At 44.2% G+C, this 14,161-nt stretch overlaps 1 protein-coding gene across 1 annotated transcript; it reads right to left on the bottom strand.

The window, feature by feature from the left end:
- Positions 1-96: 96 nt before the first annotated feature.
- On the bottom strand, positions 97-12,939 carry hspa12b (heat shock protein 12B). Its single transcript, XM_054601237.1, has 15 exons — positions 12,897-12,939; positions 12,500-12,775; positions 11,128-11,191; positions 10,825-10,907; positions 10,187-10,311; positions 9,915-10,101; positions 9,496-9,600; positions 9,127-9,243; positions 7,499-7,676; positions 4,385-4,471; positions 2,932-3,036; positions 2,601-2,859; positions 2,278-2,381; positions 1,946-2,136; positions 97-1,871 (listed from the first exon to the last, which is right to left on the bottom strand). Exons 3-15 carry the CDS (start codon positions 11,171-11,173, stop codon positions 1,395-1,397), a joined length of 2,064 nt encoding a protein of 687 aa, XP_054457212.1. The 5' UTR covers positions 11,174-11,191; positions 12,500-12,775; positions 12,897-12,939; the 3' UTR covers positions 97-1,394.
- Between the last annotated feature and the right edge of the window lie 1,222 nt (positions 12,940-14,161).

Here is a 14,161-nt window from a genome sequence, read left to right as displayed (position 1 = left end):
GGATCATGAAAGGATGATGCTTCGTTGTATCACTTTGCAATCTGCACATTTCAGAAGAAGTGAGATTTGGTCAACATGATGCAGTGGCTGATAATCTAACATGAATACAGTTTATTACAACATACAAAGACTGACTAATGATTTGACACGACAGGATGACTTAAGGAGGGAGAGTTAAAGCCCCAAAAGGAGTTGAAATTAAAATAAAGACCATGGTTGAAAAAAAAAAACCCATAACTAGAGCTCTACTTTTTCATCCCTTTTTAAATGCATTTAGCCTGTCTTACAGTTCTTCAGTTGTATGGAACTTAAGTCATGTTTTAACGTGTGATAACGTCAAGTGAAGACATCTGAGCCATCTCCTTAATAACCGATCACACTCAAATCTGCTGAGAAAGACAGATGTGGATGAAAGCAACGGGACAGGCTAGTAAGTGTACTCCCATTTTTTGTATGTGGATAAAGAAGTACAAGCTGGAAAAAATTGCTTGTGATACAGATGATGCTCTTACCCTGATTTTCATTGAAAAATACTCGACACCTGAATGTGAATGGTGACGTACTTTATGAGAAACATTTAAATTCTGCGATACTGCCACAGTCCTTTCCTGTGTAGGGTCCTTTGGAGTGTGCTTCATGCATGCTGAGGACTTGTAACTTCCCATATCACCTACAGCGTGTAGTTAAGTCTTTTCGCCACTAGGTGGAGCACAACCATAGTCACAATGGAGAACCAAAGCTGCAGCCTAGGTAGTTGTATCTGTTTAAGGAGGGTGAAATAGGATTTAAATGAGGTATCAGTCCAGAACTTGTTACACTATATGAGTTGGGAAAGGAATCAGTCTTCATAGTTAACAAATAAAATGAGTGAGTCTCACTCTAGGTAGTTTAATGCATTAGTCGAAATACACCTTGGAGAGGTTGTATTATTATAACATATCTGTTCGTTGCAGTAGGGATGTGCACTCAGACACCTGCTGGCATTAGCTTTAACAGAGTCCATACAAGTGTTCCTCTGAATATTTTCTGGGCAGGAAATGTCTGTGACAGGATTATGTGGTGGGACATGACAAACTCCACTGAAGTCATGTCGTCTTTTCTTGGATGTAGAGGGCGCTCTACCCTTCAGTTGAGGAGATGCTGACGAATTTTTAGAGAAGTATGTATTTATAAAGGCTGGAGAGTCTTGGAAAAAAAAGTTCCTCTCATGATCTTTTTTCTACTCTTATGAATAAAGGTGAAGCATAAATGTCTGAATTACAAGACGTGACTTTCTTCCTGGAAGGCAAAGCCGATTCCAAGAGTACCGTTTTTTTTTACCGTTTTTTATCATCCCTAGAATCTGTTTTTTTCTATGTTTTCCAATCCTTCCAATCTCTACTTCCTGCTCCTCCTCAGTTAGACAGGAAGTCTATGGAAGCCCGGACAGAGCGGTTAGACATGACGTCAACGGCTGTGACTTTGATCTCCGTGTCTCCAAACTGCATGGTCGCCCTGATCTCTCTCCTCTCCTGGCCTGCTCCTCCTCCTGCTCCTCCCACCTCTCCCGGTAGCGGTAAAGGTTCCGGTAGGTCCAAAGTTATCGTCCCGCACTTCCTGACTCCGGGGTCGGTGATGTAGGTGGCGTCTTCCATGGAGCTGCAGTAGATGTTTATGATGATCTTCCTCTGGCCCAGACGAGCAGGCGTGTAGCTGCGCCTCACGACCTCGCCCAGCGCCACCGACTGGTCGACGCAGACGAAGCGGTCGAGGATGTCGGTGCACCACTCGCGACCCTCCTTGATGAGGAGTTTGTCACGAGGGTGTCGCCCCTCCACGAAGCGGTTCAAGACGCCGACGCCGTAGATCAGGGGGCATCGACGCACTCTGACCTGCGAGGAGAGAGAGGCTGTTAGAAGGTGTCAAAGAGCTGCTCTGTTACCGACAGGTGATCCTGAGCACTCACCACAGTGGGATCCAGCCCGAAGAGCACGGCGCCCTTCAGTATGGTCAGCCCAACGTCGTGGGGGATGATGATGCGACACATCCGCCCAAATGCTCTCTGGACTGCTTTCTGCAGCATGGGCGACTCTGCAAAACCACCAACCAGGAAGAGGAAACGCACGCCGCGCACCTCCCGCTTTGCCATCAGCTCCTCTGTGAGGAGAGAGAAAAGGTCGGAAGAGCTTTAATTTCACACATCCACTCTTTGTCCCATGATCCAACTTGTGATCCTGTGAGGTTTTGACAGTGTGGGAGAGTCTGTTAAAGTGGCACTTGTCTCTGTGTGTTTCTCACCAATGTGTTTGACAATATTGACGATGGTGGGCTGGAAGAGCTCATTCATGGCTTCCTGTGTCAGCCGCAGCATCCCCTGGGACGACCACTTCACTATGTTCATACTGACACACACATACAGAGGAGAGAGTTTGCATCTTTAGTGTTACACATACACTAAATCAATCCATTGGTTAATCAACTGCTTACACACTCACCTACCATCCCTCTCTTTCACACACACACACACACACACACACACACACACACACACACACACACACACACACACACACACACACACACACACACACACACACACAGCTCTCCCAGCCCACACTCACTTGCTCCTCCTCAGGGCGGCCTCCACACTCTGCCCCCGGTGTCTCTTGTAGTAGTCGATGAAAGAGAAGGGCAGGGAGATGTTGAGGGCGTTGGCCCGGCCCGGCGCCGCCGTCCGTTTCCTCGCTTCGAACGCGATGGTGAGGTCCACCCAAGCCGCCGGCCGCTTAGCTTTGAAGCTCTGGATGAAGTCCTCACCGAAGATCTGGCACAGCATGGCTTCGAAGGCCAGGTCTACGCCGACAGCACCATACGGACCGCCTGGAAGAAAAACTACAGTTTGGAAACAGCAGGTTTTTTTTGTGTGTTTTTGCAGATTGTGAATGTTTGTACCTGAAGCCTTGTAGAGCTCTTTGAGTGTTCCCTGTGGCTGCTCGATTTGATGGACTGTCAGGTCAACTGTTCCTCCTCCGCAGTCTGCAACAATATACCTGTCGCCTACACAAAGAGTGCACAATTTAATACCTTCAGTGTCCTGGAAACTCTAAGCATTTTCATAAAATCTGTTAATAACTGGATAAACGGTTTGATTTCAGGGCCAGGAAATATTTTACCCAACTGTAAGAACATGCTGTTTCTCCTCAATTTATGGGAGGAAATTGTAGATTGTGGATAACATGTCTTCATTTTTGTGGAATGTCTAAATGTCATGTTTCCAGTGTGTGTGTGTGTGTGTGTGTGTGTGTGTGTGTGTGTGTGTGTGTGTGTGTGTGTGTGTGTGTGTGTGTGTGTGTGTGTGTGTGTGTGTGTGTGTGTGTGTGTGTGTGTGTGTGTGTGTGTGTTTTGCCTGAAACTCTTCAACCAGCAGACCCTAAAACATAAACAATCTCCAGGCATCTGTGATTGCTGCACTCGCTCTGCTCGTGCGTGTGTTTATGATCTGTAAAGCGATAAGAGCTGGTTTTAGCTTAGTTACCCTGACTTTAGCTGACCACACCCTAAGCCTGTATGAGTGAGTGAGAGATATAGACAATGAACAAGCAACAAGCATTAAAAATGTAGGGAAGGATGAGAGAAGAAAATGCAAGAGGAGGAGGATAAAAAAAAGGGTTCACTCTCCTTTGGTTCATTGACAATGCAGACAGGGAGAGTCCCATGGGCAAGGTCATTCATATATGTGTATATGTGTGTGTGTGTGTGTGTGAGTGTGTGTTGACAGGAAAGGGAGCAGAAAGGGTCAGCAAGGGTCACGTGGCTCCTCAGATTGTTGTCATGGCTCAACAGAGAGAAAGAGGCAGTGTGTAAAAAGCAGAACTGGGTGAGTTTGATTGTCCCTGGGTGGGAATTTATCATCTCAGCAAAACTGGGCACTCTGGGTTGTAAAAAACCCCAACTTATTTTTAATACAACCCCCTCCTTGTATAATTATGAGTTTACTCTTGCAACATTTAGACTTTTTTTCCACCAAAATATAAGGAATTTATATTTAAAACATAGCAGACATTGTAGATAAAGGGCGAAAACAGCAACCACGCTGGAGCGGAAAAGAACTCAGTGAATGCAGTAAATAAAAGTGAGGTTTAGTAGAAATGAGTGAGTAGGTGTGTCTGCTGCTAAAAGTCAACCAGCTGGGGTTAAAAGCCAAAACCATCAATATCTCCGACATGTGGGGTCTGTCTGTCTCTCTCTCTCTCTCTCACACACACACACACACACACACACACACACACACACACACACACACACACACACACACACACACACACACACACACACACACACACACACACACACACACACACACACACACACACACACACACACACACACACACACAGAGTCCTACCAGTCTGTAGCTCAGACCACAGCTCTCCGGTTCCACTCTCCACCAGGAAGGTCCTGCTGTGTCTGGATCGCCTCAGCTGCTCCCTCGCTGCAACAAGCAAACACAAAGCTATAAACACACAGGTACACTACACGCTTCAGTTTTTATACACACCTTTGAAATTGCTTAGATCATTAAATCAGTTCAAAAAGTCACAGTGAGGCAAAAGATAATGGTTGAATATTTCTTTCAGCTTCAGTAGGCAGCCATTTCCAGCAAAAAAGTTTTAAAAGTCATGCGATGCTGTGAAGTTCTCCAGTTCTTCAGGGGCATAGCAAGGATTTTTGTCCCAGGAGCACAGGCAGGAGTTCTTGTACCCCTGAAATATTTATCTGGGCCCCTCTTTTCTAAGTAAAACAACTCAACAAGAATGGATATGGACTCTCTCCAGCAGTGGGCCCCGAGAGGCATCACCACCTTTCACCACCTTTCACCACCTCTCACCACCTCGCAATGCTTGTATTCAAACATTTATTTTTGTCTTTCTGTGAAAACATATAGGGTCAGCTTCTGTTAAACTAATGCTCAATGCATTCAGGCTCAAGTGAGAACATACATTTTCAACCCAATGAAGTTAAATGTTTCTAATTTATTCTTTAAGGTTTAGAACAAGTTTCATAAGCCATGAACCCATGACATTTACCCAATGAATAGTATAAAGTCTTTCGATCCAAGGAAAACAAGAAAAACCAGAGTCCTGACGTTTTCACATGACAGAAGCGATTTGTTGGAAATGCTCTCACATCTCAACTTTCTCCCGGCTCTCTTCACTGGACACACTCTTAACAGAGCTGACAGAAATACAAAAACACCAGACAGCCTGTTTGACAGAGCAGATACACACATAGGCCTTCATACTTGCAGTAAACCCATGAAATGAGACGAGGGCTTTTACGATGAGAAATAACTGCAGATCAAAGGAACAAAAGAGGGAAGTTTGGAAAGAGAGGTCATATTTCTCTGTCTCTGGCTTTTAATAACACAAACTCATTGACAGGGTTATGGCAAAGCTTGGGTCCTGGTGCAATTGTATGTGTGTTGTGTTAGGTTTGGAGAGAAATCTTTGAATAATTTAGGTTCAAGTGGTTTTTACCAAGTTCCCGCAAACCTCATAACTACACCACGGAAATTAGAAAGAAAGACAGAAAGAAAGAGCAATTATAGAGCAACAACGACTACATTGTCTTGAAAGCAAATATCCTTACAGTTGTTATGGCTCTGAATGACGCAGGAGGTTATGTATGTATGTAATTGTGAGTGTGTGTGTGTGTGTGTGTGTGTGTGTGTCTTTGTACGGGGGTGATGAATGAAATGCAAGTCTGGAAACCATTTACATGAAACAGCAGAAAAGAAAATGTAAGTGTGTGTCTGTGTGTGTGAGTTAATGACTCCCCTGTGCTTTCTTTGGAGACGAAATGAGGTGGAATAGAAGCTAAAGATAGTAAAAGCCATGGCGACCATCATGCCAAGTGTGTATGTGTGTGTGTGTGTGTGTGTGTGTGTGTGTGTGTGTGTGTGTGTGTGCGTGTGTGTGTTTGTGTGAGTGTGGAAATGCTGTATGTCTGTTTGTGTGGTGGGTCTGTGTCTGCAGAGTCCTTGCAAAGTGTGCGACCTGGCAGAAAGAAAGTTGGAGGGGGAGGGAATGTTAAAAAGACAGAAGGAAAAGAAAGACAAATGAACGCGAGTGAAGGAGAGGGGGAGAATGACAGAACGGGAGTGGGGGGGGGGGGGGGGGGGGGGGTGAGATCATAGTCTCACTGCACCTTGTTCCAATTACAATATCCTGTGCCTAGTGTGTGTTGTCGTGTGTGTGTGAATGTTCTCTGTGTGCGTGGCACTGACTGCATATGTTTAAGTGGGCCTGTAATGGGGATTTTGGACGGCATGTTAGTTGGCTGAATTATGCATCAATCCCCTTGTTCGCTCTTTGCTGCAATATGGTAGCATTTACCTGGAACTGTTGCAAACTCAGAAGTGTTTGCACTGCAGCTTTAATATAGTCGTGACAATATAATAGTCATGTTTCCACTGAGTCGTCATATAAGTTTTTGGATCCACATACAATTGAGTTGCAAAGTGAAAGGGGTTTCTGGTTCCGGAGGTGTTTTAGGATCTTTCAGCTCATTGTTTTGGTTTTCCGGTTTTGGTTCACCCTGATCGTTTTCAGGCTCAACAGGACACTATTTTTTTAAAGCCAAAAAACCCCTCTGCTAAACCCACTGTACTCAAAGCCCAAATGACTGATGGGTAACATGCAGAGTGAAGCATTTAGCATGTTTCCTCATGATTGGGGAATATTGGACTTGCATTATTTGGATGGCCAGAAACCCAACTTCAAATGAATGCTATTGTTACTTCTAGGTGCGTACATGGGGAACTGTCTGCATACACATTTGCAGACTTAACTTTATCGCGTGATAATATGCCAGTGTTGAGTTTATGGCTTGACCCCGAGTAAGAGCCCATTTGCATCGTGGTGAAGTACTCGCATCATGTTTTTATATGCACAGATTGGCACTTTTGACATTTTAATCAAAGATCAAGCTAATTTGAAACACATCTTTATACTGACGATTCAACCAGAAGAGTTTTTTCATGCCCATGCTCTGCTCTCACTGCCAACCACATGCATTGTCCTTGCAGCAAATCAACCCTGGTTCCCTGAATAACTTTGCTAAAATGATTTGAAACAAAATAAACATTAGATATAGAATACATCATGATCTAGAAAAAATGCAAAGTCATCTGAGGAAAAACCACAAGTAGTATCTGAAGTCAGATCTCACACTCAAACACATCCAGTTGGTCCTTTGCATAAACCACAATACCCAAGTGGAATCCATCAGCATTTCCAGGAACACACTGTGGTTTCAAGCTTATGCTAATGACAAAGCCCACAATAACACACACACACACACACACACACACACACACACACACACACACACACACACACACACACACACACACACACACCACACACACACACACACACACACACACACACACACACCCCACACAGACACACACACATAAAAAGGACACACAGAGCAACACACACTCTCTCTTCACTACCTTGTCTGAAGCTTGAGTCAAAGGGCCGGGAACCTTCCGGATCGAAGCCATTTGTGATTGGCTGCAAGCTCAGGTCAAGCACCTGGTGGAGGCGGAGCTTACGGCAGTAAATGGACGCAGCTTCGGGTTCCAGAGCGATGAGGAGCTGCTCAGGACAGTCAGGAGACACCAGACCAGCCTGGACAAGACAAGAGGGATAGAGAGGGAGAGAAACATTTGAGATCACACTGAGATACTAAAGGGATGAACAAGAGAAAAAAAAGAGTTTGAGACAAAAAAAAAGCTGCTTTTAAAAATCCATCATGCTTTTAGACATGCATGTAGATACTGCTTTGGTCTGTATATACAAATGCTAAGTGCCATTAGGAGAGGAGAGTTGTTATATAAGCACAGTCTTGATGTATTGGGTGTAAAGTTGAGTGGCTTGAATGATGTGTGTGTATGAGTGTGCAGGGCGGGGGTCTGGACACCACTTCCTGTGTTTGTACGCCGGTCTCGCTCATTGTTCACTTGTGATGACATCATCACCAGCAGGAAGAACACACACCCCGACGGACTCAAGCTGGGAGCCAGCGCAGGGTGTGTGTGCCTATATGCCAGTGTGTATGAATTAGACTGTTTATGTATGTACCTGGGTGAGTGAAGGGCAGATCTGAGATAATGCTGAGAAGACCTGTGTGTGTGTGTGTGTGTGTGTGTGTGTGTGTGTGTGTGTGTGTGTGTGTGTGTGTGTGTGTGTGTGTGTGTGTGTGTGTGTGTGTGTGTGTGTGTGTGTGTGTGTGTGTGTAAAAATGTGAAAATTGAACATAAAGAAAACAAGCATGAGCATGGCATTAGAAGGTAAAAGTTGTACAGTATTTGCATATGTACTGTACAGGTACATACTGTCTCTCTCACACACACACACACACACACACACACACACACACACACACACACACACACACACACACACACACACACACACACACACACACACACAGGTCCATTCTCATTGATGTGTATTATGATAGGACCCCCTGCATTCCTGTCCATATACGCACACTTCCTACAAGTCATTGTGACTCGTACAGCACAGCAAGTGTGTGTTGATGGGAAGATATACGAGGAGGATGGAGGCAAAAGTGCAGCGTTATAATCTGTGTGTTTCTGTGTGTTTGTGTGTGTGTGTGTGTATAGTAAGTGATCTTCCATGGGAACATTAATCACAGCCTTTATCTCATGCTTTATATGTTGCCTTTCTTTCCATCTTCGTGTTGTTCTTCCTCTCTCTGTCACGCATACGGCTAGGATTTTGAAAGTTTAAGTCTTACAACCAGGAGCTGTTACAGTTACATGTATGTGCTATACTGGCATCCATTCATGGCTACACTTCAAAACCATGTATCGCTCAAATTGTTATGCAACATGGTCATAAATTTTAAAAAATTGGGGAAAAGGCCTGTTTTTGTCAGACCAGAACAAGTTTTTCCTTATCTATTGCTGTATGCTAGGATTCATCAAAATGTATGTGTGTGTGTGTGTGTGTGTGTGTGTGTGTGTGTGTGTGTGTGTGTGTGTGTGTGTGTGTGTGTGTGTGTGTGTGTGTGTGTGTGTGTGTGTGTGTGTGTGTGTGTGTGTGTTCCTACCAGGTATGCAGCCTCTCTCATGAACTGTTTGGCAGGTTGTCTCCACACAGCAGGGACGGTAATAACCCATCTGATCTCTTCTCCCTCCAGCTCCGATGTGGACTGGTCCTTCACCTCCTAAAACAGGATCAATGAAGCACTTTCTTTGGTAAACCCCTCAAAATCGAACTCAAGTCATGAGCTTCCATCAAAGCAAATCACTTTATGTGCTACAGTGCAGCAAACATTTTAAGTCATCTCTACCCCTTGGCTTGCAAAGTAAAGGTTTATACATATAAGCCACATGTAAATACATCACACTAATATAATCCAGTGCATAAATGTGTCCACCTTGAGGCTTCATACTTAAACTGGGGCTTTAATGTGCACCTTTAGAGCATGTTCCCTGAAGAAGTGCAGGGCGTGAGCAAAAACCTCGATGGCTCGGACCTTCCGTCCGTTGACCGCCTCCAGCTCCGTCTCCATGGTGAGGTCCTGCAGCAAACACAGACGCAGCTGCTCAAAAACTGCAGCAAAGACAAGTCTTTTCTCTGATGCTTAAAGCCTCAAAGGGTATACTCCAGTAATTTTGTATTGCATTTTTATAAAATTGGGAGACTTATGAGAGACAGAGTCAAAAGAAGACCTAATATAGTTTAAGCTCCAAAACCACTGGATCCTGCAGTTCCCACAATGCAGTTCGATGCAAATTGGCCCTTTTTTTCTGGAAGTGTTATAAAAAATTGGCTTTATGTTACTTCTACCCATATACTCCCCCTTTCTCATCTGATTCTCCTGATCTCTCTTACACTTGTGCTGTGGATCTTCATCTTGAACTTATCAAAGTACAGCCAGTGCCGGGCCTCCTCTGGGTCCAGGTCGTGGTAGAAGTCCCGGGCCGCGAACCCAAAACTGTGGAACCGCAATTCGGGAGTCAGCAGCAGACAGGTCGGGCTCTTCTGATTGGCCACCCCTGGGTCGCCGCCCTCCCAGCGCCTGCGAAGGAAGGAAGAAAAAAGATGTCAAGGATAGGAAATAAAATAACAGAACTGAATTGAAGACAATAAACACGAGTTCTTACTTCATCATGTGAATGGCTTCCGAGTCCTGTGTGAAGCTGAACGCGTAGCCGCTGGAGGTCGTCCCAAAGTCTATCGCCACAACAACGGAGAACGGACAGGTCATCCTGGGTCTGACCTCCACCATCTGAAAGGGAGAGTTTGTGTGATTGGTAGACGGTACTGATAGGAGAATAATTCTTCAGGATTACTCTTATTTGATCGATTGCCATGTAAATTGGTTCAGATATGGATTTTTAAAACCTCTCCTCTCCTCTCCTCTCTCCTCTACTCTCCTCTCCTCTCCTCTACTCTACTCTCTCTCTCTACTCTACTCTACTCTACTCTACTCTACTCTACTCTCCTCTCCTCTCCTCTCCTCCCTCCTTAACTCCTAATATGTAGCTTTTCTTTACCACAGATTGTAGTAGTGTGTTACGTCTACACTTCACTTTTAACTCTGAGTGTTTTTACAAACCATAATGACAGTGAGAAGTAGATGTGGGTTTACAGGTCGTGTTTAGACGCTAAATATAAAGAAAAAAAGTAGAAAGGGGAAAGGGTGTGTGTGTGTGTGTGTGTGTGTGTGTGTGTGTGTGTGTGTGTGTGTGTGTGTGTGTGTGTGTGTGTGTGTGTGTGTGTGTGTGTGTGTGTGTGTTACCGGTGAGGGTGAAGGTGTGAGGGGTGTGATGCTGCAGTCATTTCTAGCTGTCGCAGGCGATGAAGGGGCTGATAAATGATCACCTGACAGTGAATGGAGAAAGAGAAAGAGGAGGAGGAAGTGAACTGGAATGAATGGAATCTGATAAGAGTAATATTCCCAAGTGGGAGAGGGACATGGAGAGGTCAGTGTGTTCACACTCCAAAAGATAAGCAGAGAGAGAGAGAAGTGAGTCGTTTTGACAAGGTTGCCATAGTAACGTAGCATGTGTATAAACTGTACAGTACTGTATGCGTGTCTCACCAGGTATCTGCAGGCTGTTGGGGTCTGGCTGCACCACGTCAGCCATCTTTACAGGAGCCAGGGTCTGCGGAGAAACACAACAACACCAACATGGTGCAAATAGCATAATAAATTATTTATGGCTTCCAAAAAACATAAAACAGATACAGTGCATGAGATAGTGGGAGCATTTTGGACACACCAAAGATATTCTTTAGCCAAGGAGGGGAAGTGAAGAAGACACACCCCAACTATCTTTCACAGCACAATTCAACTTCAAGTTTTCAGCTACTGGTTGCATGGAGAAGATTTTAGGTTTAAGTTTAGTACTCAAAAGGTCTGCAAAATACTAAATATCTAAATGTTATATGAGCCAACTTTTTGTATGGGTTAAACAAACAAGAAAACATTTTAAAGTGAACAAGAAAATATATACTGTATATAATCCTAATTATTGAGTTGTCTCTATGCCATCTGTATGTCCTTCTGCACATGCATTTAATTTGTGTCTTTGTGCGTGTGTGTGTTGGTTTACATTGGCTTGTGTGTGTGTGTGCCTGTGTGATCCGAGCCAAGAGCAAAACTAAACAAAGGAGTCCAATGAAACAAAGCTGTGTTTGTTTTAATCTTGTTCTGTGAGTGTGTGATTGAGAAAGTGAGAGAAAAAGAGTGTGAGTTAGTTTGACATCCTTTCTTTGCGTACATGCATGCAACATCTGCCTGTCTTTATTCAGGCATGAAAAACATTTTAACATTTTAATGTGTACTGTTGTGCATGTGTGCATCACTGGCTTCCCCTCACAGGGTCTGTCCTTGCTTTTTGATGGTAAAACCAGAGTTTGAAACTCCACATCTCTGCCTTGTTTCATCGCTCTTGCACATACTTTTTTCTTTCCGTCTGTTTCTGTTACATCCCGTCGTCTCTGTAAGATCAATGTGCAGTGGACGATTTACATCCAACCCCCCTTTTGCCCCTCTTTTCTTCTCTCTCCCTTTACCAGACACACGACTTAAAGCTTGCAGGGGATCAGCAGAACAAGCAGCCCCCCCCGAGACGTTACATTAAGGACAGATTGTGCAACACCCTCCACTTTTACGCACCATTAACAATAGAGCACTCTCACTTTAAAGTATATGGCAGATTTACTGGCAAGACAGGCTTTTTTTAGTGCTCATTATCATGCAGCATTGACAGTTCATAACAGAACCATGAATAATAAACAATACAAACATGAAAGTTTGTAGTTTAGAAACTAAAGGGCAACTCAAAAGACTGCAGACAACACAAGTTTTGACGGATGCGTTTGTCCAAAACTGCTTATAAAAAAACCCAAATTCAACCGCCATAGGTACATGTCATCAACAATTGGAAGTGCTTTGAATCTTAACTCACCTCTTTGTATGCTGTTGCAACACTATTCCCTTTTTAAGTTTTTGCCTCTCCAAAAGTATTCCCCACCACAGTCAGGGACGGAGATGGAGAGGAGGCGAACAGGAGGAAACTGTGACTGGATATGATGTTTCTCTAGAAATCCCTTGTTAAAAAGGACTTCCCCGCTGCATCTGCAGGCAGATGTCCCAAAATTGGAATTTTTCTTCTTCTTCTGAGAAGTTCTGAGTTGGATTTGTAGTTCTATCTCTCTTCAGCCGAGCTCGCTGCGTCTCCACTCTATGCAGGAATGTCAGAGAAAAGTGGTGACACACACACACAAACACACACACACACCAAAAAGTTGGAAGAGTGGGAGGGCTATGACAGCGTATATGTGGGGGAATGCTGGGGGATTTACCTCACTGGGAAATTGTGGCGTGTGTGTGTGCGTTGGAGATTGAGGGTGGAGTATTCCAGAGCAGGCTATGTATTAAGTCATCTTGCCCTCTCCATCCCCTCCCATTCCTCCATATCTATCCTTCCTCTGTTTAATTATGTCTTCCTGTACTCCTCTTTGCTTCTCTTTTCATCTCTTCACATTCTGTCGCTTTGTTTTAATTATTTTATCTTTTTTTTGTCTCCTTTCCACTTCTTTGTCTTTATCCCTTTACTTTCCTTGTTGCAGTAGCTGCTCCGTTAACCTTTTCATAACCTTTTCATGACCTTTAGGTACAACTTTCTAACTTTGCAGACAAAAGCAGGAAGCGGTCAGGTGTGTTCTGCCAGCATGAAACAAATGATTAACAAGTTTTAAATGCACAGTTCAGTGAATGGTTTGGAAATATGTTTATTTGCTTTCTTGTCGAGATCTAGATGAGAAGATCGATACATCTCTAATGTCTGAGAGTTGTATCTATAAGATAAGATAAGATAATCCTTTATTAGTCCCGCAGCGGGGAAATTTGCAGACTATGACAATCAGTTTAAAAGTTAAACTGTGGCAAATGCATTCGCTGCAGTCTTACCAAATACATGTTTTCTTATGCTGTGTCTTTGTGTGTGTGTGTGTGTAGATTTGTGTGTGTGGATCTTGAGGTCCACGTCAATGCTGCAAGGATCTGATTTCTCCCCACTAGAGCTGTGATTGAAAGCATACATTAACCCCCAGTGCTTGAAATCACACACACACACACACACACACACACACACACACACACACACACACACACACACACACACACACACACACACACACACACACACACACACACACACAGACTCTGAGCTGGCCCCGCTCCCAATGGGCAGAGGAAGTCAGACCTCTTGAGTGTTCGAAAGAAAAGGCCTCTGGTACACACACACACACACACACACACACACACACACACACACAACACACACACACACACACACACACACACACACACACACACACATCCACATACACTCCTTGTCCTGTCAAATTTCCAAATCGAATTAGTGTGTGTGTGTGTGTGTGTGTGTGTGTGTGTGTGTGTGTGTGTGTGTGTGTGTGTGTGTGTGTGTGTGTGTGTGCGTGTCTGGAAGCCATTACCTGGCATGTCTCCCATTGCTGCCCAAAAACCAAGAGGCCCCATATGGATCCTGCCATCACCACTCTTTCTCCTTCTTTCTTTTGCTTTATTGCTGCTTTTATTGTTTTAC

Source organism: Anoplopoma fimbria, chromosome 7, assembly GCF_027596085.1.
Source record: "Anoplopoma fimbria isolate UVic2021 breed Golden Eagle Sablefish chromosome 7, Afim_UVic_2022, whole genome shotgun sequence".
NCBI classification, from domain to species: Eukaryota; Metazoa; Chordata; class Actinopteri; order Perciformes; family Anoplopomatidae; genus Anoplopoma; species Anoplopoma fimbria.
The sequence above is the reverse complement of the archived record's forward strand: the minus strand, read 5'-3'. Positions and strand labels throughout refer to the sequence as shown.